At 42.9% G+C, this 24,251-nt stretch overlaps 1 protein-coding gene across 11 annotated transcripts in view; it reads right to left on the bottom strand.

Moving 5' to 3' along the window:
• LOC133655338 (neurexin-1a) overlaps nt 1–24,251 on the bottom strand; it is a 237,824-nt gene that overhangs the window by 128,943 nt on the left and 84,630 nt on the right. For 8 of the 11 annotated variants that reach the window (XM_062055385.1, XM_062055383.1, XM_062055377.1 and 5 more), the window contains 2 exons: nt 10,406–10,707; nt 4,310–4,333 (listed from right to left, as the gene is read on the bottom strand). In XM_062055385.1, coding sequence (XP_061911369.1) covers nt 4,310–4,333; nt 10,406–10,707 — 326 coding nt within the window. The remainder of the gene's footprint in view (nt 1–4,309; nt 4,334–10,405; nt 10,708–24,251) is intronic. The other 3 variants (XM_062055382.1, XM_062055384.1, XM_062055386.1) reach the window with 1 other exon arrangement.

Genomic DNA, 24,251 nt, shown 5'->3' with positions numbered 1-24,251 from the left:
TTATATGTGGCCTGCCATGTCAATCAATGTGGTCCGCCACGCCATTTAATGTGGCCCACAACATAATTCTTTGTTGTCCACCACGTCTTTTTACATGGCCTGCCACTTTATTTAATGTAGCCTGCTACGTCATTCAATGTGGTCCGCCACGTTTTTCTACATGGCCCACCACATTATTCCATGTGGCCTGCCAAGTCATTCAATGTGGTCCGCCACATTATTCAATGTGGCCTGCTACGTCATTCAATGTGGCCTGCTACGTCATTCAATGTGGTCCGCCACGTTTTTCAATGTGGCCCGCCACCTTATATGTGGCCCACCACATTATTCCATGTGGCTTGCCAAGTCTTTCAATGTGGTCCGCCACACCAATTAATGTGGTCCACCACATTATTTAATGTGACCTGCTACATTATTCAATGTGGCCTGCTACGTCATTCAATGAGGCCTGCTACATCATTCAATGTGGTCCGCCACATTTTTCATTGTGGCCCGCCGCTTTATATGTGGCTCACCACGTTATTCCACGTGGCATGCCAAGTCATTCAATGTGGTCCGCCACACCAATTAATGTGACCTGCTACATTATTCAATGTGGCCCACCACATTATTCCACGTGGCATGCCAAGTCATTAAATGTGGTCCGCCACACCAATTAATGTGGTCCGCCACATTATTTAATGTGACCTGCTACATTATTCAATGTGGCCTGCTACGTCATTCAATGTGGCCTGCTACGTCATACAATGCGGTCCGCCACGTTTTTCAATGTGGCCCGCTACCTTATATGTGGCCCACCACGCTATTCCATGTGGCATGCTGAGTCATTCAATGTGGTCCGCCACACCAATTAACATGGTCCGCCACATTATTCAATGTGGCCTGCCACATTATTCAATGTCGCTTGCTACATTATTCAAGGTGGCCTGCTACATCATTCAATGTGGCCCGCCACCTTATATGTGGCCCATCACGTTATTCCACGTGGCATTCCAAGTCATTCAATGTGGTCCGCCACACCAATTAATGTGGTCCGCCACATTATTCAATGTGGCCTGCTACATGATTCAACGTGGTACGTTACGTTTTTCATCGTGGCCCGCCACCTTAAATGTGGTACGTCACGTTTTTCAAAGTGGCCCGCCACCTAAATGTGGCCCACCACGTTATTCCATGAGGCCTGCCACATCATTCAATGTGGTCCGCCACATCATTCAATGTGGTCCGCCACACCAATTAAAATGGTTCGCGACATTATTCAATGTGGCCTGCCACATTATTCAATGTCGCTTGCTACATTATTCAAAGTGGCCTGCTACATCATTCAATGTGGCCCGCCACCTTATATGTGGCCCATCACGTTATTCCATGTGGCATTCCAAGTCATTCAATGTGGTCCGCCACACCAATTAATGTGGTCCGCCACATTATTCAATGTGGCCTGCTACATTATTCAATGTGGCCTGCTACGTGATTCAACGTGGTACGTCACGTTTTTCATCGTGGCCCGCCACCTTAAATGTGGTATGTCATGTTTTTCAAAGTGGCCCGCCACCTTAAATGTGGCCCACCATGTTATTCCATGAGGCCTGCCACATCATTCTATTTGGTCTGCCACACCAATTAAAATGGTCCGCCACATTATTCAATGTGGCCTGCCACATTATTCAATGTCGCTTGCTACATTATTCAATGTGGCCTGCTACATCATTCAAGTGGCCCGCCACCTTATATGTGGCCCACCACATTATTCCACGTGGCATGCCAAGTCATTCAATGTGGTCCGCCACACCAATTAATGTGGTCCGCCTCGTTATTTAAAGTGGCCTGCTACATCATTCAATGTGGTCCGCCACGTTTTTCAAAGTGGCCTGCCAGCTTATATGTGGCCCACCACGTTATTCCACGTGGCATGCCAAGTCATTCAATGTGGTCCGCCACATTATTTAATTTGGCCTGCTACATCATTCAATGTGGTCCGCCACGTTTTTCAACGTGGCCTGCCACCTTATATGTGGCCCACCACGTTATTCCACGTGGCATGCCAAGTCATTCAATGTGGTCCGCCACACCAATTAATGTGTTCCGCCACATTATTTAATTTGGCCTGCTACATCATTCAATGTGGTCCGCCACGTTTTTCAATGTGGCCTGCCACCTTATATGTGGCCCACCACGTTATTCCATGAGGCCTGCCACATCATTCAATGTGGTCCGCCACACCAATTAAAATGGTTCGCCACATTATTCAATGTGGCCTGCCACATTATTCAATGTCGCTTGCTACATTATTCAAAGTGGCCTGCTACATCATTCAATGTGGCCCGCCACCTTATATGTGGCCCATCACGTTATTACATGTGGCATTTCAAGTCATTCAATGTGGTCCGCCACACCAATTAATGTGGTCCGCCACATTATTCAATGTGGCCTGCTACATTATTCAATGTGGCCTGCTACGTGATTCAATGTGGTACGTCACGTTTTTCATCGTGGCCCGCCACCTTAAATGTGGTACGTCACGTTTTTCAAAGTGGCTCGCCACCTTAAATGTGGCCCACCATGTTATTCCATGAGGCCTGCCACATCATTCAATGTGGTCCGCCACACCAATTAAAATGGTCCGCTACATTATTCAATGTGGCCTGCCACGTTATTCAATGTCGCTTGCTACATTATTCAATGTGGCCTGCTACATTATTCAACGTGGCCTGCTACATCATTCAATGTGGCCCGCCACCTTATATGTGGCTCACCACGTTATTCCAGGTGGCATGCCAAGTCATTCAATGTGGTCCGCCACACCAATTAATGTGGTCCGCCACATTATTCAATGTGGCCTGCCACGTTATTGAATGTCGCTTGCTACATTATTCAATGTGGCCTGCTACATCATTCAATGTGGCCCGCCACCTTATATGTGGCCCACCACGTTATTCCACGTGTCATGCCACGTCATTCAATGTGGTCCGCCACACCAATTAATGTGTTCCGCCACATTATTTAATGTGGCCTGCTACATCATTCAATGTGGTCTGCCACATTTTTCAATGTGGCCTGCCACCTTATATGTGGCCCACCACGTTATTCCACGTGGCATGCCAAGTCATTCAATGTGGTCCGCCACACCAATTAATGTGGTCCACCACACCAATTAATGTGGCCTGCTACATTATTCAATGTAGCCTGCTACGTGATTCAATGTGGTACGTCACGTTTTTGAACGTGGCCCGCCACCTTAAACGTGGCCCACCACGTTATTCCATGTGGCCTGCCACATCATTCAATGTGGTCCGCCACACCATTTAACGTGGCCCACAACGTCATTCATTGTGGTCCACTACATCTTTTTATGTGTCCCACCACGTCATTCAGTGTGGTCTCCCAAATTATTGTAAGTGGTCCACCACAATATTTAATGAGGTCCGTCACGTCACTCAATGTGGTCCACCATATCATTCAATGTGGTCTTCCACATCATTTAATGTGGCCTGCCATGTCATTCAAGGTAGCCCGTCACATAATTAAATGTGGTCGGTCGCGTCAGCTAATGTGATCTTTACTTCCACATCATTTAATATGGCCTGCCATGTCATTTAAGGTAGCCCGTCATATAATTAAATGTGGTCCGTCGCGTCAGCTAATGTGATCTTTACTTTCACATCATTTAATGTGGCCTGCCATGTCATTTAAGGTAGCCCTTAAATGACATGGCGTCAGCTAATGTGATCTTTACTTCCACATCATTTAATGTGGCCTGCCATGTCTTTAAGGTAGCCCGTCACATAATTAAATGTGGTCCGTCGCGTCAGCTAATGTGATCTTTACTTCCATATCATTTAATGTGGCTTGCTGCGTCATTCAATGCGGGCGTCTGCGGGCAGCCATGATAGCGATGTGGCCCTCAATAAAGAGTTTGACACACCTGGCTTAGGCGATCACAAAACAGTAAAGAAAAAAACTCTCAATCCAAACAAGAAAAGTCGTGCAAAGAGGGAGGCGGGTCGCTCGCGTGCAGGTGAGGGATGAGCCAATCCGAAGGCAGTCACAGAGTAATGAGTGAGAAAAGAACGAGGGAAGAGAGAAAGGGTAAAGGTTTTGAAGTAAAAAGTGGCTGGCAAGAAAGGAAGGGACTGGATCTTCTTCTTTTTTTTTTTTTTTTTTTTGCATAAAAAAATTACCAACCGCACTTATCCTGTTATTGGATTACTTTTTGAAGTCTATGGTTGAAAAAGAAATAGACACGGGGGCAGAAGCCAAACTAAGAAACAATTAGAATGATAGCTACCGAACAATGGAGTTTGTTTACCATAGCGTGTCCAATGCCTGAGTGCTTTGTAGGAGAGGGGGGAGAAAGGAAAGCAAACAAAAACTGTGAACTTGAATAACAAAAGGAAAACTAGGAGGCCTCTGGTGAGGTTGGTTGGAGTGGTTTTCGCTAGGAGAAGGGCACAGGTTAGGTTAGTAGTATGAATCATTCCATGGATGGTGGTTAGTTTCACTGGCGGGTTAGTAAAAAGTTAGTAGTCACGTTAGTAGGTACACACAGGCAAGATAGACGGCATAGAGCATCACGGTCCCGCCCACTCATTCACACAATTAGAGGACGCACTCACCTCCAGCTGAAAGCAGCGCTGGACTGCTGCTTAAAGCCGCTGTAAACTAAGACATTCACTGGTGCACACACACACAGCCACGCTGGTGCACACACACACAGCCACGCTGGTGCACACACACACAGCCACGCTGGTGCACACACACACAGCCACGCTGGTGCACACACACACAGCCACGCTGGTGCACACACACAGCCACGCTGGTGCACACACACAGCCACGCTGGTGCACACACACACAGCCACGCTGGTGCACACACACAGCCACGCTGGTGCACACACACACAGCCACGCTGGTGCACACAGCCACGCTGGTACACACACACAGCCACGCTGGTGCACACACACAGCCACGCTGGTGCACACACACACAGCCACGCTGGTGCACACAGCCACGCTGGTACACACAGCCACGCTGGTGCACACACACAGCCACGCTGGTGCACACACACAGCCACGCTGGTGCACACACACAGCCACGCTGGTGCACACACACAGCCACGCTGGTGCACACACACACAGCCACGCTGGTGCACACACACAGCCACGCTGGTGCACACACACAGCCACGCTGGTGCACACACACAGCCACGCTGGTGCACACACACAGCCACGCTGGTGCACACACACAGCCACGCTGGTGCACACACGCACAGCCACGCTGGTGCACACGCACAGCCACGCTGGTGCACACACACAGCCACGCTGGTGCACACGCACAGCCACGCTGGTGCACACACACACAGCCACGCTGGTGCACACACACACAGCCACGCTGGTGCACACACACACAGCCACGCTGGTGCACACACACACAGCCACGCTGGTGCACACACACAGCCACGCTGCAGACTGGCCAAGCATTCTTCTACGTCACATTATTCCTGCGTTTGTTGTGGCCTTTTGGTGTGTGCCACCTGCAGCAGTCACTGCGGTGCTCCAGTCAAATGATACACACTGAAGCTAAACTTAGCGGCGGACATGTTAGTCGTTTTGGATTCAACTCACTGCTCCAATGAAAAGATGACAAAACATACTGAGTGTTAGCCAACAAAATTAATGCAATTTGTGTTTAGTCCGCCAAAGAAGTTTAGGGTTTGTTAGTTGATTGGTCTGTTAGGTACATATCATGTATTTGAAAAAATAAATATTAAACCTGATTTTTTATCTATAATTGCTTGCTGTACCCATTAAATTAAAGTACACACATAAAGAGTGCATATTGTGCTTCTGTCTTTTATAAGGGTAGACTTGAATGGATGAGTTACTATTACAATTCTGTATTTTCTGATCCATTCTAAAATACTAAATACAATGTTTTACATTTGTATTTAAATTACAGTGGAACCTCGATTTACAAACCTCTTTACTTGCAAACTTTTCGATTTCCGATCTTTTAAAAGGAGCCAAATATGCCTCCGTGTACTAACCATGTCTCTGTGTACTAACCATGTCTCTGTGTACTAACCATGTCTCTGTGTACTAACCATGTCTCCGTGTACTAACCATGTCTCCGTGTACTAACCATGTCTCCGTGTGCTAACCATGTCTCCGTGTACTAACCATGTCTCTGTGTACTAACCATGTCTCTGTGTACTAACCATGTCTCTGTGTACTAACCATGTCTCTGTGTACTAACCATGTCTCTGTGTACTAACCATGTCTCTGTGTACTAACCATGTCTCTGTGTACTAACCATGTCTCTGTGTACTAACCATGTCTCTGTGTACTAACCATGTCTCCGTGTGCTAACGTCTCAGTCAGTCATTCAGTGTGTGTGCCTTTTGTGTGTTTTTTCGCCTTTTCATAAGTTTTGTCCATTTTGTGTCCCAATTCAGGGTCTGCATCCCTGAATTTGAAGGCCGCTTACGTCACAACTAGAGATGTCCGATAATGGCTTTTTTGCCGATATTCGATATTCCGATATTGTCCAACTCTTAATTACCGATTCCGATATCAACCGATGCCATACTTGCCAACCTTGAGGCCTCCGATTCCGGGAGGTGAGGGGTGGGGGCGTGGTTAAGAGGGGAGGAGTATATTTACAGCTAGAATTCACCAACTCGAGTATTTCACATATATATATATATATATATATATATATATATAAGTATGAAATACTTGACTTTCAGTGAATTCTAGCTATATATATATATATATTAGGGATGTCCGATAATGGCTTTTTGCCGATATCCGATATTCCGATATTGTCCAACTCTTTAATTACCGATACCGATATCAACCGACCAGGTATGGTGAAGATAAGGTACTTTTTTTAAAAATTAGTAAAATAAGATAAATAAATTAAAAACATTTTCTTGAATAAAAAAGAAAGTACAACAATATAAAAACAGTTACATAGAAACTAGTAATGAATGAAAATGAGTAAAATTAAGTGTTAAAGGTTAGTACTATTAGTGGAGCAGCAGCACGCACAATCATGTGTGCTTACGGACTGTATCCCTTGCAGACTGTATTGATATATATTGATATATAATGTAGGAAGCAGAATATTAATAACAGAAAGAAACAACCCTTTTGTGTGAATGAGTGTGAATGGGGGAGGGAGGTTTTTTGGGTTGGTGCACTAATTGTAAGTGTATCTTGTGTTTTTTATGTGGATTTAATAAATAAATTTAAAAAAAACACACAAAAAAAAAACGATACCGATAAAAAAAACGATACCGATAATTTACGATATTACATTTTAACGCATATATCGGCCGATAATATCGGCAGGCCGATATTATCGGACATCTCTAATATATATATTTGTTTATTTTATTATACATATAAATAAAAGAAATACTTGAATTTCAGTGTTCCGGAGGCTATCCAGTAGATGGCAGTATTGTCCTGTTTAAGAGTGTCACAACTTTGCTGTTTACGGCAGACGAATTGCTTTACGGTAGACTAAACGTGGCTGCTGTTGTTGTGTGTTGTTACCGCGCTGGGAGGACGTTAATGAAACTGCCTAACAATAAACCCACATAAGGAACCAAGAACTCGCCCTCCATCATTCTACAGTTATGACGTCATTGGGCAGGCACGCTGTTTATATTGTGGGAAAGCGGACGTCCCCACTCAGGTCCGCATTGAGCTGGAGGGGGCGTGGCCTCCAGCTCCGGGTGAATTCCGGGAGTTTATAGGGAGAAAATTTCTTCCGGGAGGTTATCGGGAGAGGCGCTGAATTCCGGGAGTCTCCCGGTAAAACCGGGAGGGTCGGCAAGTATGACCGATACCGATATATACAGTCGTGGAATGAACACATTATTATGCCTAATTTTGTTGTGATGCCCCGCTGGATGCATTAAACAATGTAACAAGGTTTTCCAAAATAAATCAACTCAAGTTATGGAAAAAAAAATGCCAACATGGCACTGCCATATTTATTATTGAAGTCACAAAGTGCATTATTATTTTTAACATGCCTCAAAACAGCAGCTTGGAATTTGGGACATGCTCTCCCTGAGAGAGCATGAGGAGGTTGAGGTGGGCGGGGTTGGGGGGGCGAAGGTTAGGGGGGGTGGAAGCGGGGAGTGTATATTGTAGCGTCCCGGAAAAGTTAGTGCTGCAAGGGGTTCTGGGTATTTGTTCTGTTGTGTTTATGTTGTGACCATACGTCCTCTTTTCACCGGACATGTCCTGTTTTGCGGAGCTGTCAGGGCAGAGTTTCTTAAATGCCTCAAATGTGTGTATTATCTATGTACGTTCAGGGTTAAGAAGGGGTTAAAAACAAAACAAACTGTGCGCGCAGCAGCTTTGTGAGGGAGGGGCAGAGACAGAGAGAGAGAGAGAGTTATGATAAACGTGCATGCGTCGCCAGGCTCTGCTTTTTATCCATAGATTTATCACATTTAATTTTTTATTATCTATAGCAGGGGTGTCAAAAGTGTGCCCCGGAGGCCATTTGCGGCCCACAGCTAATGTTTTAAAGGCCCACGGCACATTCTAAAAATGCTATTAAAATCAACAAAAACATAACAAAAGTGAAATAAAAAAGCGTAAAGGTTAAATGTAATTTAGAAAAAGTTGCAATGTTGACTAATAAAACAAAGCTGTTTTTTTTTCTTTCAAACTGTCATTGCTCAAAACATAATATTGAATCAAAATCAATGTTATTATGAATTATTGACCTATCCAAGGTTCAGATTACTTCACATCAAATATCAAACTAAGAAAAATATTTTTGGTGGAAGATTTTGCAAATTTGGTAAATAAATAACCCAAAAATGTATATTTTGTTGTTTTCTTACTGTACCGGAAATGAACCGAACCGTGACCTCTAAACCGGGGTACGTACCGAACCAAAATTTTAGTGTACCGTTACACTCCTAACTTCTGCCATGACCCGCCCCCGCCAAATTTGTATTGGTTGAGGTGTGTGTGTGACGATTGCTGATAGGGTTGGGTATCGAATATCGAGTATCGATTGGAACCGGGACTTACTTTCCGATTCTCCCGGAATCGTTCAAAAGTTTAAATTTCGATTCCTAGTTTCGATACCCAGTCTGCCGACCGGAAAAAAAGAATAAGTCTGCCGACCGGAAGAAGAAGCCGCTAAACACCAACGAAGAAGCGCCCACCGCCGGAAGTGTTAGCATAGCCGAGCCTATGTAGCCGAGCGAGTCAGTCAAGCATGGATAGCGGGCGTCGGCGGTCGAAAGTGTGGCTTTATTTTACTAAAAAAAATGAAATATCGGCGAAATGTAACACGTGCGACAAGACTGTTTCGCGCTTAGGAGGGTGCACGTCGAACATGATGAAGCACCTCCGAGTTCATGCGTGTCCCGTCTTCGACGCGCTGCGCCGACCGTCCTCCTCTGGCTCCGACGCCCAGCCTGGCACCTCGGTGACTGCACTGCAGTCCGAATCCGGTAAGTAAAACAATATATATGCAATAAATAATGTGTTTTGCGCCAACGTTGAGGCAGCTAACAAATTAGCCCGCGTATTTTTTCATAGACAATTTACAAGCTGCTAGCCAGGCTCCGCGATGTGCTCAGCGTACTCCGTTCACCGTAGCGGCAATGGGGAAGATGTCGGTGCCGCAGACGGAAGAGTGCCACAGAAAGGTCACTGCACACATAGTCAAAAGACTGCATCCCTTTTCAGAGGTGGAATCTCCAACATTTAGGTGAGTTAAGCAATAACGTTAGAGCTAAGCTAATTGATACTGGGCTAAACAGTAACAGCAACATTACATGTTTCTTTATGTTTGCAGGGATATGGTGAAAACTCTCAACCCAAAATACATACCACCTTCCAGGGACTACCTGTCAAACACATTGATCCCGGCATGGTAAAAGAAGAATCGGAACCGAGAATCGTCAGGAATCGGAATCGGAATCGTTCGAATTCAAACCCAACCCTAATTGCTGATATACGTCTAGTCTCTTAAGTGAATGAGATCAATAATATTATTTGATATTTTTGAAGGTAATGTGTTAATAATTTCACACATAAGTCGCTCCAGAGTATAAGTCGCAAACTATGTAAAAAACTGCGACTTATAATCGAAAAATACGGTATGTTTGTACATCGAGGTTCCACTGTACTTCAAAATAAAATTTGTGATTACAGAAAAAAGTAACAATTTTGCCTCACATGCTTTAATTGAAATTGAAGCTCCCTAAATAGGACGATGTGACAAATGTTAAAGCCTTGGCGGAGGTCTGTGCTATAATGTACAAAAGGTTAAGACATTACAATGGGGTAGTATTTCTTTAAATGTTAGAGGAATGTTATACAGTTACTAAAGCAGTCTGGACAAAACAGCGCTTTGGTTACCTGTCTCAGGTTGCGGGTGACCTTGACGTCGTGCCAGGCGTTGTCGTTGAACTTGCCGTTGACGGGCTCCACCAGGGCCTCGAAGGCCCCGCTGCCCAGGTTGATGACCAGCGACACGGCGCCGTTCTTCAGCGCCAGGTTGACGTAGTCGGCCGACTTGCCCGTGTGCAGCATCAGGCCGTTGCGCTGCAGCGTCTTGAAGGACAGCGTGATCTCGTCGCTGCTGGACTGGATGGGGTTGGGCGACAGGTCGTAGCAGAAGTACTCGGAGCCCTTGAAGGTGGCGACGTACTCCTCGCGGGCTGACAGTCGAGGAGGAAGAGGAAGCACAAGTAAGTGTGGGGGCCTTTCACTCACGTTGAGCATAATCATCGTGATTAGTACAATTTCTGGGCTGCGTCTGGGTCCTCCCACGCCGCTCCTTACAATATGCTCGGAGATGACAAAATGGTGGGTGTTGATCAGAACCAGCCGGGGGGAAACAAAGCCCAGCTGGGCCCGGCTGAGCGTGACGCGGATGCGCGGTTCAGTATATTGTTTAAGATGCGCACGGTTGTGGTTATTGTCAAGCAAATCCTCACTGCACTCGGGAGTGAGGAATGAAACAATGGCCGCTGCAGCGCTAATTGTACCACGGAGTGGTGTGTAAACAAGCTTTGATCACTCATGTGGGTTGCGGGATTAAACAGAAAGGAGACAGTCGCGAGTATGCGGCGTTCCAAACTTGTTACGAGAGCTGCCAGTCTCCTTCTTTGGAGAGAACAGCTGTGCTGGCGCCGCGTCTGATGTGATGTGCTCTTGTTTGACAACACGCCTCATTACGGGACGGTCATCAAACGCTCGGACGTGCCGCGACGAAGACGGAGGAGGTGAAGCGGCGGCGGCCAATTAGGATTCAGGCCGGGAGGCCGGCAGCCAATAGCAGCTTACCTTGCACGAACATTAGTGACCCCCAAGGACATTAGACCAAGGTTTCGCAATCCATCATCCTTAAGCTCTCCGTCTCTTATCTGCCCGCGCACACATGCAAGCAGAGGAACAAATAAGCACTTCTACACACACAAACACACGCACAACCGCGTGAAAAGTGATTGCAATATCGAGCTCGCATACACAAGCGAGGGCGACATTTTCCTTCCCCGCGCAACTCGTTGGCCTCTTTTCCTCAGCTCAGGAGCCTCTGGCACAGCCACCATCTTGCAGCTTCCAATAACGAGAAGAACGGAGGGGGATGGAGCGCACACAAACACACAGAAGGACGGCGGGAGAAGGAGGATTGGAGTGTAATAGGTTATTACGGTAGCGGGGTCGAGTAAGAGAAGAGCACCGAACATGGCATCGGCCGCACTTGAGTGAATGTAACAGACAGAATAATGAAGAGGAGGGACTGAGAATATGTCACAATTCAAAAGAGCAATTACGGCAAATTGTCTTCCGCGAGAAGTGTGAATGCAGATGGATGGAGAAGGAACATGTGTGCCCTCCGTTCCTTCCAGTCTGTTAATTAAGAAACGTGCGTGACTCACGCACCACACCAAACTGCATGAGGACAAGCGGCGTGCTATTTTATGAGCACGTGCACCGCGAGGAGGGTGGCGGTCTCTCCAAATATTGGTGTACGGCTGTCAGAAAAGCTATTACCAAGCCGCGGCCTCGGGCTAGTCTTCGGTGTGAGCGACGCGCGAACAACAGAAAGAGCAGCCACGAGCGCGAGGCGTCAACACACATGGGAAACACTGATACTGCATATTTCAGTTTTACTATAAAAAACAAAGTTGTCTTTGACAGAAAAGGCATAAAACCTTATTTTTTTAACTTTATATCAACCTGAAGTTGATATAGAGATTTACTTTAAGCGTTGAATAAAAAATAATAACAATTTGACTTATTTTTTACATTTTAATGACTGAGACCCTTTATGGTCCCCGGGAGCTTAAAGGTTAAAAAAAAAAAATCCATATATTTTGTTAAGGTTTGAAAATGAAAAATATCAAAATGGCCCCCGCATGCTTACATTTTTACGTGTGCGGCCCTCAGTGGAAAAAGTTTGGACACCCCTGATATACTCGATATATCACGGGTTTGTCTCTGTGCGATATAGATATCACGCAGTCGCTTTTAGCTGCGGGCATTACACTACAGGCGTTTCTCATTCTTTCTTGTCTCTCCTTCTCACAGAGACATAAAACAAGCGCACCTTCTTACATACGTCACATACGTATACGCCCTCGCGGAGCAGAGAGGTAGCGGCATGGCTAAAGTTAGCTGTGGTCAGAAGAAGGTGTGAATCTGGTAACAAACGAAGGAATAATTAATTCCTCAGAAAAACAGCAGGGGGTCCATCGTCTGGCGGTGGTTTGGCTTCAAGTGGGAATATGTCGAACAGACAACCATAGGGCGAAAGCGTTGCTAAAAAAGTAGCATTACTGCTAATATGTAGCATCATTTCAAAAGTCACCTGCTAGAGAATGAAGAGTGCTTGAAACTCCGCATGTCAACATCTCTGTTCGGTGCCACACCCACAAAATGCCGAGGCAACCATTTCCACATCAACACTGTATTAAAAAAATAGTCAACAACAGAAGGAGATAGCGTCCGCAGGAACCTACCACATAGCGAAGGACGTACACTATTTGATTTCCTATTATGCAGCTCATTTTTATTTGACACTTATTGAAATATCTTGTGTGACATCATGCACAAAAGTGCACTTTATTTGTTTTAAACTATTGTAGTGGCGTTCTGTACAAAAAGTGCACTTTAATTTAGTGTTGTTTTGATGTCATCTTAGTGACATCATGCACAAAAGTGCACTAATAGCTTGTTTTAAAATGTCTGACAATCTTGCACTTTCTGTTTTGAAATGACATGAATGTTTGTGCCACTGCTTAATAACTGTTTAATAACTACACTTTTGCTAAATTGACTTAGTTGTGATTTCTCTCTCTGCATGGAAGTTTAAAAGTAGCATATATTAATGCAGTATGAAGAAGAATGTTGTAATGTAGACACATAGAATCATCATACTGCTGTGATTATTTGCATCAAGTGTTCATTCAAGGCTAAGGCAAAATATCGAGATATATATATCGTGTATCGCAATATGGCCTAAAAATATGGAGATATTAAAAAAAGGCCATATCGCCCAGCCCTACTTCATACTACTAAAATGTCACTGCTTAAATAAACATAGTTCAGACCCAGGATGTTAATTTGTATGAAAAATGGGTGTGTTTATGTCGACACGTGACAACTTAATTGTTATCGTAAAGCAGCATGAAACGACAACAACAGAACTGATGTCTAGTTACGTAACATTTAATGATATTCATAAATGCTAAGCGGCATTAGCAGCTTTTTAGCCATAGGAAGAAAGACTTGCGCAGTTACAAATGCTTTGTCACTGCAAATGCGCATCTCTTCTGTCTGCACTGCAAAAAGTCAGTGTTCAAAAACAAGAAGGTATTTTATTTGAATAAGCAAAATTACCTGCCAATAGAACAAGAACATTTGGCTTGTCAAGACTTTCCAAAACAAGTCAAATTAGCTAACCTCAGTGAACCCAAAAATACCTTAAAATAAGTATATTCTCACTAATAACAAGTGTACTTTTCTTGGTAGAAAAAAATATGTTGAAAAATATCCTTAAATGAAGTAAATGCTAGTGCCATTATCTTGACATAATGATATGCGCTCGGCATCATGATTTTTTTTTCATGCTTGAAGTAAGAAATGATTACTTTAAAAAAGTAGTTTTATACTTGTGAGTAGGGATGTCCGATAATATCGGCCCGCCGATATCATCGGCCGATAAATGCGTTAAAATGTAATATCGAAAATTATCGGTATCGTTTTTTTTATTATCTGTATCGTTGTTGTTGGGTTTTTTTTATTAAATCAACATAAAAAACACAAGATACACTTACAATTAGTGCACCAACCCAAAAAAACTCCCTCCCCCCATTTCTTTCTGTTATCAATATTCTGGTTCCTACATTATATATCAATATATATCAATACAGTCTGCAAGGGATACAGTCCGTAAGCACACATGATTGTGCGTGCTGCTGCTCCACTAATAGTACTAACCTTTAACACTTCATTTTACTCATTTTCATTCATTACTAGTTTCTATGTAACTGTTTTTATATTGTTTTACTTTCTTTTTTATTCAAGAAAATGCTTTTAATTTAGTTTTTTTTTTTTTTTTTTTTTTTAAAGTACCTTATCTTCACCATATGTAACAGTCAGCGTTCTGCGTTGTGTATTTTCTTAGTGAGGCACACACACCGGAGTTGAATCACGGGGATTTATTCACCTTTTTTTGGAAAAAACAAAAACAGGGCGTCACACACAGTCCACGGCAAACGGAATCTCTCTCCACTAAAGAATAAAGAAAGAAATAGCCACTCATATAAATGCTAGAGCGGCACACAAGATGTCCACGCAGACACACAGCAGAGCCCCTGACCCCTGCACACACTCATGAGACAGGAGACCCCACAACAACTGCAGCTAGCAGTAAGCTAACCAAGCTAATCCACACATCCTTTAGCATACAAAAGTTCGTTTTTTTTTCAACAATTCAACAGCCATTCGGGAATTCAACACACATGCACACCAACAAGTCACAAAACAGTGTGCATTCCCACAAAACACTTTTAAAAACAACAACCAAAAAGTTTATAAAAAAACAAAAGGAGAGAGACATAAACGTGACTTACCAGCTCCGAGCGTCAGTGCTCACTGAAGCTGCTCACAAAGGTGCGACGCCAAATCACCCCCCAGGGAAACAAAAAGGTATGTAACGGAAAATAATAGAGTGGAACTTATTTACAATGAGAAACACTTTTGGGGAAGTTCACAACAAAAAATGATGTGAATAATTGACCAAAATTAAAATAAAATAAAATAAAATTTAGCTCGGCTACACATACCTGGTTGTCCAAATTAGGCATAATAATGTGTTAATTCCACGACTGCATATATCGGTAATTAAAGAGTTAGACAATATCGGAATATCGGATATCGGCAAAAAGCCATTATCGGACATCTCTACTTGTGAGTGTTGATGACACAACAGTTGATATTCTAGTTTCAAGCATGTTTTACTCAATATAGCTCATCAAATCTCAGCAACAAGCTGTAATATCTTACTGACATCATTTAGGACCAAAACACTTAAAACAAGTAAAACACTAACATAAAATCTGCTTAGTGAGAAGAATGATCTTATCAGACAGAAAAAAGCAAATATCACCCTTATTCGAGATATTTCATCTTACTTAGATTTCACTTTTTGCAGTGTGGCTCTCAACAAAGGCAAACGCTTCCCTTCCCTCTCACTTATCTCTCTTGCTTTTGCTTCTGAACTTTCTTAGAGACTCTTTTTTGCACTGCTCTTCAAAATCTAAGCAATGTAATTGAACAACTGGCCTCTCAACAAAATGTACAAGATCTTCTCGATGAGGAAGCTCGGGTTCGGGGGAACCTGCCCGTCCCGATGGACCGTTTGTTGCTAGACACATGCTAGACTCCTGGGAGGAGTGAAGGGGTTCATGTGCCTGGCGATTATTTCAATCGAGGACGTTGAAGACATCTACCTATTCGGAGTCTGCTGGTTGGAGTAAGCGATGCCCTGGTGTATGCAGAAATTCAGAAGATGCTGGCAGTCGTTCAAAGTACACTAAAGCTGCAGCAAATAATTGAAGGATGGGCAGAGCTGTGAGCGGTTTCTGGACTAAATCGCAATCTGTATAACCTCTTGGAGAAGCTGTCTGCTCCGCAAAGGGAAGTTATGATCGATTTGAGGATCAGAAATGGGCGATTTTAGTGAAACGTTTAAAAACATTTTTTGCTCGCTCAAACCGCCGGAATAGTTTGGCAAGGTAGTGGCTACGAGACTCCCCCCCCCCCAGAAAAAGCTCCAAATTCCTTCTCCGTCATTTATGGACTGTTGTGGAAAGTTGTTTGTGGACTTTTGTTGGACTGACTGGCTGTGTTGTCGCGAAAACACTGCAAGAGCACCAAGATCGAGAGACAAAGCGACTCTGCAGGTTTACGTACACTGTAAAAAAAAAACTATGTAAAAAAAAAACAGTCATCTACTGGCAGCTACGGCTGCCAATCCAGAACCATAAAATTAAAGTAAAACATTGTAAACCAAATAATGATCAAAAACATAATTACAGAAATTTTCATGAAATGTTTTGCGGAAAAATATCGTAATATTACATGAATTTGAAAGTAATTTAAGAAAACATAAAATGCTATGTATAATTAATTTGGTATTTTTCTGCAAAAAAAAAATAGAAATATACATAGTTTGTCATTACTGGCATATTACTTAAAATAACAGGCGGATTGTTTATTTACAGATAATGTCTTCAATTCTACAGTTTTATAAACTATTTTTAAAAAAATGGAAAAATTACAGTAGAAATTTAGAGTAAATTAACCATAAAAATAGGATTTTTTTTTTTTTACAGTGCCCACAAAAAATACACGCCACACTTACAAGAACCCCACACCTTTACCACTTCAACACTCACGGTTTGATGGGCAGCGGAGCAACATGCCTTGAGTTTTGTGTGTCGTAATACGTATGTGCTCATATGTGCTTTGTTTTTTTTCCTGGTCTCAAACTGAGCTCGGTCCCCCGACACCATAGGAGCTTAGTTTGGGATTTGTTTTGTTCTTCTCCTCCTTCCCCCATGTTTACATCAGTCTTTCTGTTCTGTTTCCCCTGTCCACTGTATGTCTGTTATTGGACGAGTTGTACTGAAAACACATTTTGTTGAAATCTTTAAAGGCCTACTGAAATGATTTTTTTTTAATTTAAACGGGAATAGCTGATCCATTCTATGTGTCATACTTGATCATTTCGCGATATTGCCATATTTTTGCTGAAAGGATTTAGTAGAGAAAATTGACGATAAAGTTCGCAACTTTTGCTCGCTGATCAAAAAAAGCCTTGCCTGTAGCGGAAGTAGCGTGACGTCACAGGAGCTAGTATTCCTCACAATTCCCCGTTGTTTACAATGGAGCGAGAGAGATTCGGACCGAGAAAGTGACGATTACCCCATTAATTTGAGCGAGGATGAAAGATTCGTGGATGAGGAACGTTACAGTGAAGGACTTGAGAGGCAGTGATGGACGTATCTTTTTCACTCTGACCGTAACTTAGGTACAAGCTGGCTCATTGGATTCCACACTCTCTCCTTTTTCTATTGTGGATCACGGATTTGTATTTTAAACCACCTGGGATACTATATCCTCTTGAAAATGAGAGTCCAGAACGCCAAATGGACATTCAGTGCCTTTTATCTCCACGACAATACATCGGCGAAATGCTTTAGCTACGAGCTAACGTGATAGCATCGTGCTTTAACTGCATATGGAAACAAAAAAAAATAAACCCCTGACTGGAAGGATAGATAGAAAATCAACAATACTATTAAACCGTGGACATGTAAATACACGGTTAATGCTTTCCAGGCTGGCGAAGCTTAACAATGCTGTGCTAACGACGCCATTGAAGCTAACTTAGCAACCGGACCGCACAGAGCTATGCTAAAAACATTAGCTCTCCACCTACGCCAGCCAGCCCTCATCTGCTCATCAACACCCGTGCTCACCTGCGTTCCAGCGATCGGCAGAAGGACAAAGGACTTCACCCGATGCGTTTGGCGGCCCGGAGACGTAGGAAGTCAAGGTGAGGTCGGCGGCTAGCGCGGCTAGCGCTCCAACAAAGTCCTCCTGGTTGTGTTGCTGTAGTCCGCTGCTAATACACCGATCCCACCTACAACTGTCTTCTTTGCAGCCTTCATTGTTCATTAAACAAATTGCAAAAGATGTCCAGAATACTGTGGAATTATGAAATGAAAACAGAGCTTTTTGTATAGGATTCTACGGGGTACCATAACTTCCGTTACTCTGACTTCGTCACGCGCATACGTCATCATACCGCGACGTTTCAGCCGGATATTTCCCGGGAAATTTTAAATGTCACTTTATAAGTTAACCCGGCCGTATTGGCATGTGTTGCAATGTTAAGATTTCATCATTGATATATAAACTATCAGACTGCGTGGTTGCTAGTAGTGGCTTTCAGTAGGCCTTTAAGTGCAATGACAATAATGTTCCATTCAATTCTAATTACAATAGTAGCTCTGTTAGATAAGAGGATCAAATATATACAGCTGAATCTAAATAATGACTAAATAGTTGTTGGATTTGACACACTTCCATAAACATCTTTTAATATACAGAATTCTCCTTATGTCTCGGGGCAATGTCACAGGTAAATGTGCCGTTTCGGTTTCAGTTATGTCAACAACCGCTTCTGACGACGTCAGTCAGCCAGTCTACGGGGTGTTGAGATAAGCGGGTCCTACTTTATTACGCACGCTCTTGGCACACCTGAAGCACCCCAGTCGCATGTTTGGTGTGGATCAGCTCAGATTAATGCAGCGAGTCAGTATTAACTCGGCGTAAAACGCGCACACACACGCTACACACAACATGTCTCACACTTCATCCCTCATCCAGAAAGGAAGGAAGATTAACTTGAAAGGAGCGGAAGCGAGGAATTGTAATTAGGCGAATCATCGGCTGCTTTTTCAAGACGGGTCATCTTCTTGTTTGTTTGCTTGTGTTCTTGTGGATGCCACGCCGCTCACTAGGAAAGGAAATTGACTTGGTGAAAATGATAGCTTTATTGTTCGATTTTTGCAGACTGTTCCAGATTTCAAAGTGCTTTGTGACTACTGACTGCTTGAGTTTGGCTTCAGTAAGATCATGTTAGCAAACATGTAATAGTATTACTGTATGTGTATTACAGTAATACACATACAGTACAGGCCAAAGGTTTGGACACACCTTCTCATTTAACGGGTTTTCTTTACTTTCATGACTATTTACATTGTAGATTGTCACTGAAGGCATCAACACTATGAATAAACACATGTGGAGTTATGTACTAGCAAAACAAGATGAAATAACTGAAAACATGTTTTATATTCTAGTTTCTTCAAAATAGTCACCCTTTGCTCTGATTACTGTTTTGCACACTCTTGGCATTCTCTCAATGAGCTTTAGGAGGTAGTCACCTGAAATTATGAGTTGTTTTTTCCCTTGGCCTTTAGTCTGGACCCCCTCTCCAGGGGCCCAGGCTTAGACCGATTTTTATTTATTTTTAATAAATTTTCTATCAATAATTAATGAAAACAGATTTGTTTTAAATGTATGCATCCATTTTTTTTTAAAGTCATAGCAAATTACTCGATGACGTCATTGTGACCACGCCAAGGCATGTTACATGTTAAAGAGGAACGGCGATTTTTTTTTGCAATTTTGTCTATCATTCACAGATCTTATGTGAGACAAGAACGCATAGGTTTTTCTTTTTTAATGCATTCAAATTTGTAAATAAACACTAGGAAAAGTCAGCTAACATAAGTAATGGGTTTCAATCTTTCATTGCGTCCATAAAGCGCGCTAAAAAACCTCTATCAGCGTTTTATATACAAGCTGTAAGTATACATGTAATGTAGTAACAGGCACTTTCATAATAAGATGTAATATTTTCCTATTTTGGTCATTTTAAGCATACAGCCGCGCATTAATTTTACCGAAACATCCCAACGTTCGCCATTTCCTTCAACAACAACAACTATTACTACTAGAGATGTCCGATAATGGCTTTTTTGCCGATATCCGATATTCCGATATTGTCCAACTCTTAATTACAGATTCCGATATCAACCGATACTGACATATACCGTCGTGGAATTAACACATTATTATGCCTAATTTTGTTGTGATGCCCCGCTGGATGCATGAAACAATGTAACTTTACCATGAATTGATTAACCTGGACCTCGACTTAAACAAGTTGAAAAACTTATTCGGGTGTTACCATTTAGTGGTCAATTGTACGGAATATGTACTGTACTGTGCAATCTACTAATACAAGTGTCAATCAATCAATCAAGAACAAGGTTTTCCAAAATAAGAGAGGTGGGCGGGGTTGGGGGGATGGGGTTTGGTGGTAGCGGGGGGGTGTATATTGTAGCGTCCCGGAAGAGTTAGTGCTGCAAGGGGTTCTGGGTATTTGTTCTGTTGCGGTGCGGATGTTCTCCCGAAATGTGTTTGTCATTCTTGTTTGGTGTGGGTTCACAGTGTGGCGCATATTTGTAACAGTGTTAAAGTTGTTTATACGGCCACCCTCAGTGTGACCTGTATGGCTGTTGATCAAGTATGCCTTGCATTCACTTATGTGTGTGTAAAAGCCGCATATATGATGTGACTGGGCCGGCACGCTGTTTGTTTGGAGGAAAAGCGGACGTGACGACAGGTTGTGGAGGACGCTAAAGGCAGTGCCTTTAAGGCACGCCCCCAATATTGTTGTCCGGGTGGAAATCGGGAGAATGGTTGCCCCGGGAGATTTTCGGGAGGGGCACTGAAATTCGGGAGTCTCCTGGGAAAATCGGGAGGTTGAAACCGATACCGATAATAATATTGGCAGGCCTAGATTATCGGACATGACTCATTACTACTAATCATGGCAGACTACATGAAAAGCAACTAAGACTACTTTGGGATAAATGATAAACCAGAACATTATAATTTTGAGTCTGAATATACGGAGGATGAGCTACACGTTTTAGAAGCTGAGTGATAAGCAAATCCAGCAAGTAGCAGTATTAAAACTATGAACGTAATAAAACAATAACTTACTGTACAATGTCTGCTCTTACTGGGATGTCGACTGGTGGGATGTTAGCATCTTCCCGTTTAGATGAAGAATTAATCATGATCCTCACACAGGTAAAACAAGCAAAAAGTGCTGTAAAAATGAGCGTCTTCTCATGTCTTTCTCGCCATCTCCGGGTCTAAGTTGAATGCCAATGTTGACCAACTTCTCAATTCACGGCCACAACCTTCTACTATACAAGTGAGAGGCATGACTTACAATCTAGAATGAACTCTTACCAGCTCAGAGGGTATGCAGCAGCTCAGCAGCTCAGTATACAGTAGACTGTCAATACTGAAAGCTGCAAAAATGACCTTCATGATGCTTCCTGCTAAAAGCTCCAAAGCAAGTTTGTGAAGATTCTGTGAAGTTCACGTGACAGTTGCAGCTCACCCTGCATATACAGTAAACAATTCAAAGTGATGCTAAATATCATATTTACATCAATAAACCATAGACATAATCAGCAATGATTACAACGTATCCTGCCAGTAGCATATGCTTGTCTTAAAGATTAAGCCATGCAAGTGCAAGTGCAGACGAGTTTGACAGTGAAACTTAATCACAGCGCAGTTAAAAGTAGTTCCTCTGCGTAGGGATGATGTTTGATAAGAAATGATCGAGTTCGAGCCCATTATCAAATCCTCTTATCGAACCGATCCCTTATTGATTCTCTTATCAAATCCAGATAGGTTGTTGGTATGGAAAAAAACACAATATTTGGTATAACAAAAGCTCACTTTTATTTTATAAGAAAAAACTAAAATAAAATAAATAGATAAATATTGACTGTTACCCCCCCTAAAAAATAAAATAAATAAATATTGACTGTTGTTACTTAAAGTACTCTGTGATCACTATAGGTGTAGAAATAATAATATAGTGTTAAATAAAATCAGTCCCTTGGGCACATATCAGAAAATAATACAGCTCTCCAAAAAGTGCACTTCTGCTGCTATTGGAACATACTAACTACACACACAGGCGGACAGCTAACAAACAATCCAAGACGTCTAATAAAGTTCCAAAGCAGATTAATCCATTCAGGCTCTTTATTGTTGTTGATCTTGCTTTGTCTTTTCCCATCTTTACTTTTGTCTTGTACTGGACTGTTATTTTATTTTATTTTTTAAACTGAAATACACACAATGACAAATGTATAAGCTATGTGATTCAATTGACATACTGAAATTTAATACACAATATGTAAATATTAGCTTCACACAAATATACAGTACTATCATCAAACAAATACTTCTGAGTGTTGAAACTATTTTGATGGTGGAAATACACGACTGGCAGCCATTTTAAGTCCTCAAAACATCCATTGAAACAGTGCACAAAAATCGTTTTTCAATAAACATCTTAGTTTTAAATGTAACCACTTTCCACCTTAATATTGAGTTACATAAACAAGTTAAACAGTTTACTCACAGACTTATCTTTTCCAAGGCTCGTAAGAGCTAACACAACTTGTCTACTTCTCAATTGTCTCATGAACTGAACTGACCTCGTCAACCCGGAAGTGCCCAAACTATTGACGTGTAGTATTTTCATATCGCCACAAGGTGTCAGTGGGAGTCTACAATTAAATGGGCATAACATTGCCCATTTTGGGATTCGAATAAAGAACCAACTCTTTTTCTTTACTATAGTGGCCTCGATAACGGGAACCGGTTCTCAAAAAGGGATTCGAGTCCACGGAATCGGTTCTTTTCTTATCGAACAACCCGGGAGAATCGGTTTCGAACATCATCCCTACCTCTGCATTAGCACTTATAATAACAATCTTGCTAAAGTTTTACTGTCTACTTAAAGTGTGTACCAAATTTTGTGGTGATCCATTTAAACAGCGAGAATTTACAGGGGGTGTTTGGTAGTGCAGTGAGCTGTGTGACAAATTCAAGAGGGGTCAAACTCAGGACCCGCTGTGGCGTATTTGTCAGAGAACGAAACGAAACACCGGCAACACAACACGGGGTGCGTGTTTAGACACATTTTGCAATGTTGCCCGCTAATTTCCCATCGCCTTCATTTCCATGGCAACCCGGCGTTGCAGGGTATGCGGAGAATGTGATTGCGCGTGGGTTTGTTTTCGTGCTGCTCCAGGGAGAGCGGCGACAGGAAGCAGGAGGTGGGTTTGAGGGAGAGAAAAGGGTGATTGAGTGAACCGCGCATTATCACGGACAGCTATACTGAATCAAAATGGCGGACGTAGGTTGGGCGCCCGTCGGGGGGGAGCGTACATTATGCAGCACCTGATAGAGGGAGGCGTGTGTGTGTGTGTTTAATAAAACAGGAAACAAGTGATACTTGCCGTGATGAGCAAACAAAATGGAAGAGAAGAAGGAAAGGGAGGATGGATGGATAGAGAGGAGTGGCACGAGGAGGAGAGGGGGAGGAATGTATGCCTCAAAAAATGCTGCTCCATCTAAATCCGGGAGTTGCAAGCTTCAATCATGGCAGCCCTGTCATTCTGGAGATAGCACACTGCAATTCCCCCGCACCTCCCTTTTAGCCCACGATGCAGTTTTGCTATCGGCCGCCACCCTGCTTGTCCACACAAACACATGCACACACACACACACACACGCACACACACACACACACACACACACACACGCACGCACGCACACACACACACAAAGATGTCCCTTCTTTAATAAACCGGCAGGTGGATTAACTACGCCCTCAACTAGTGCAAACAGATATATGACCATCGCGGTGGAATGCATGGTAATGTATGCTAACATATGCATAGTCTGGGCATTCAGTTAAACTGCAAAAATCAAGGCTGTCAAAACTCACTAACGGCAAGAAGTGTCTCCGCCGTCTCCCGTGCGCTGACATAGAGCATCTGCTGCCGAGAAGGACTGGGCTATCACGTCGCACACAAGCGGGAGGATATTACTGTCAGGACACCAGTGACAGATTGGCTGTCGCAATGTTCGTCTCTTATTGCTTTCTTCTACTTTGCTTGTTTTCATACTGCCAAAATTCTCACGGCCAAAATATGGGGGAAAAAATAAATAAAACAGTTTGAATGGTCTGATTATTGAAACACTTCCAACTGTGAAGCCTGGAAAAGTC

Source organism: Entelurus aequoreus, linkage group LG08 (genome assembly GCF_033978785.1).
Source record: "Entelurus aequoreus isolate RoL-2023_Sb linkage group LG08, RoL_Eaeq_v1.1, whole genome shotgun sequence".
NCBI classification, from domain to species: domain Eukaryota; kingdom Metazoa; phylum Chordata; class Actinopteri; order Syngnathiformes; family Syngnathidae; genus Entelurus; species Entelurus aequoreus.
The sequence above is the reverse complement of the archived record's forward strand: the minus strand, read 5'-3'. Positions and strand labels throughout refer to the sequence as shown.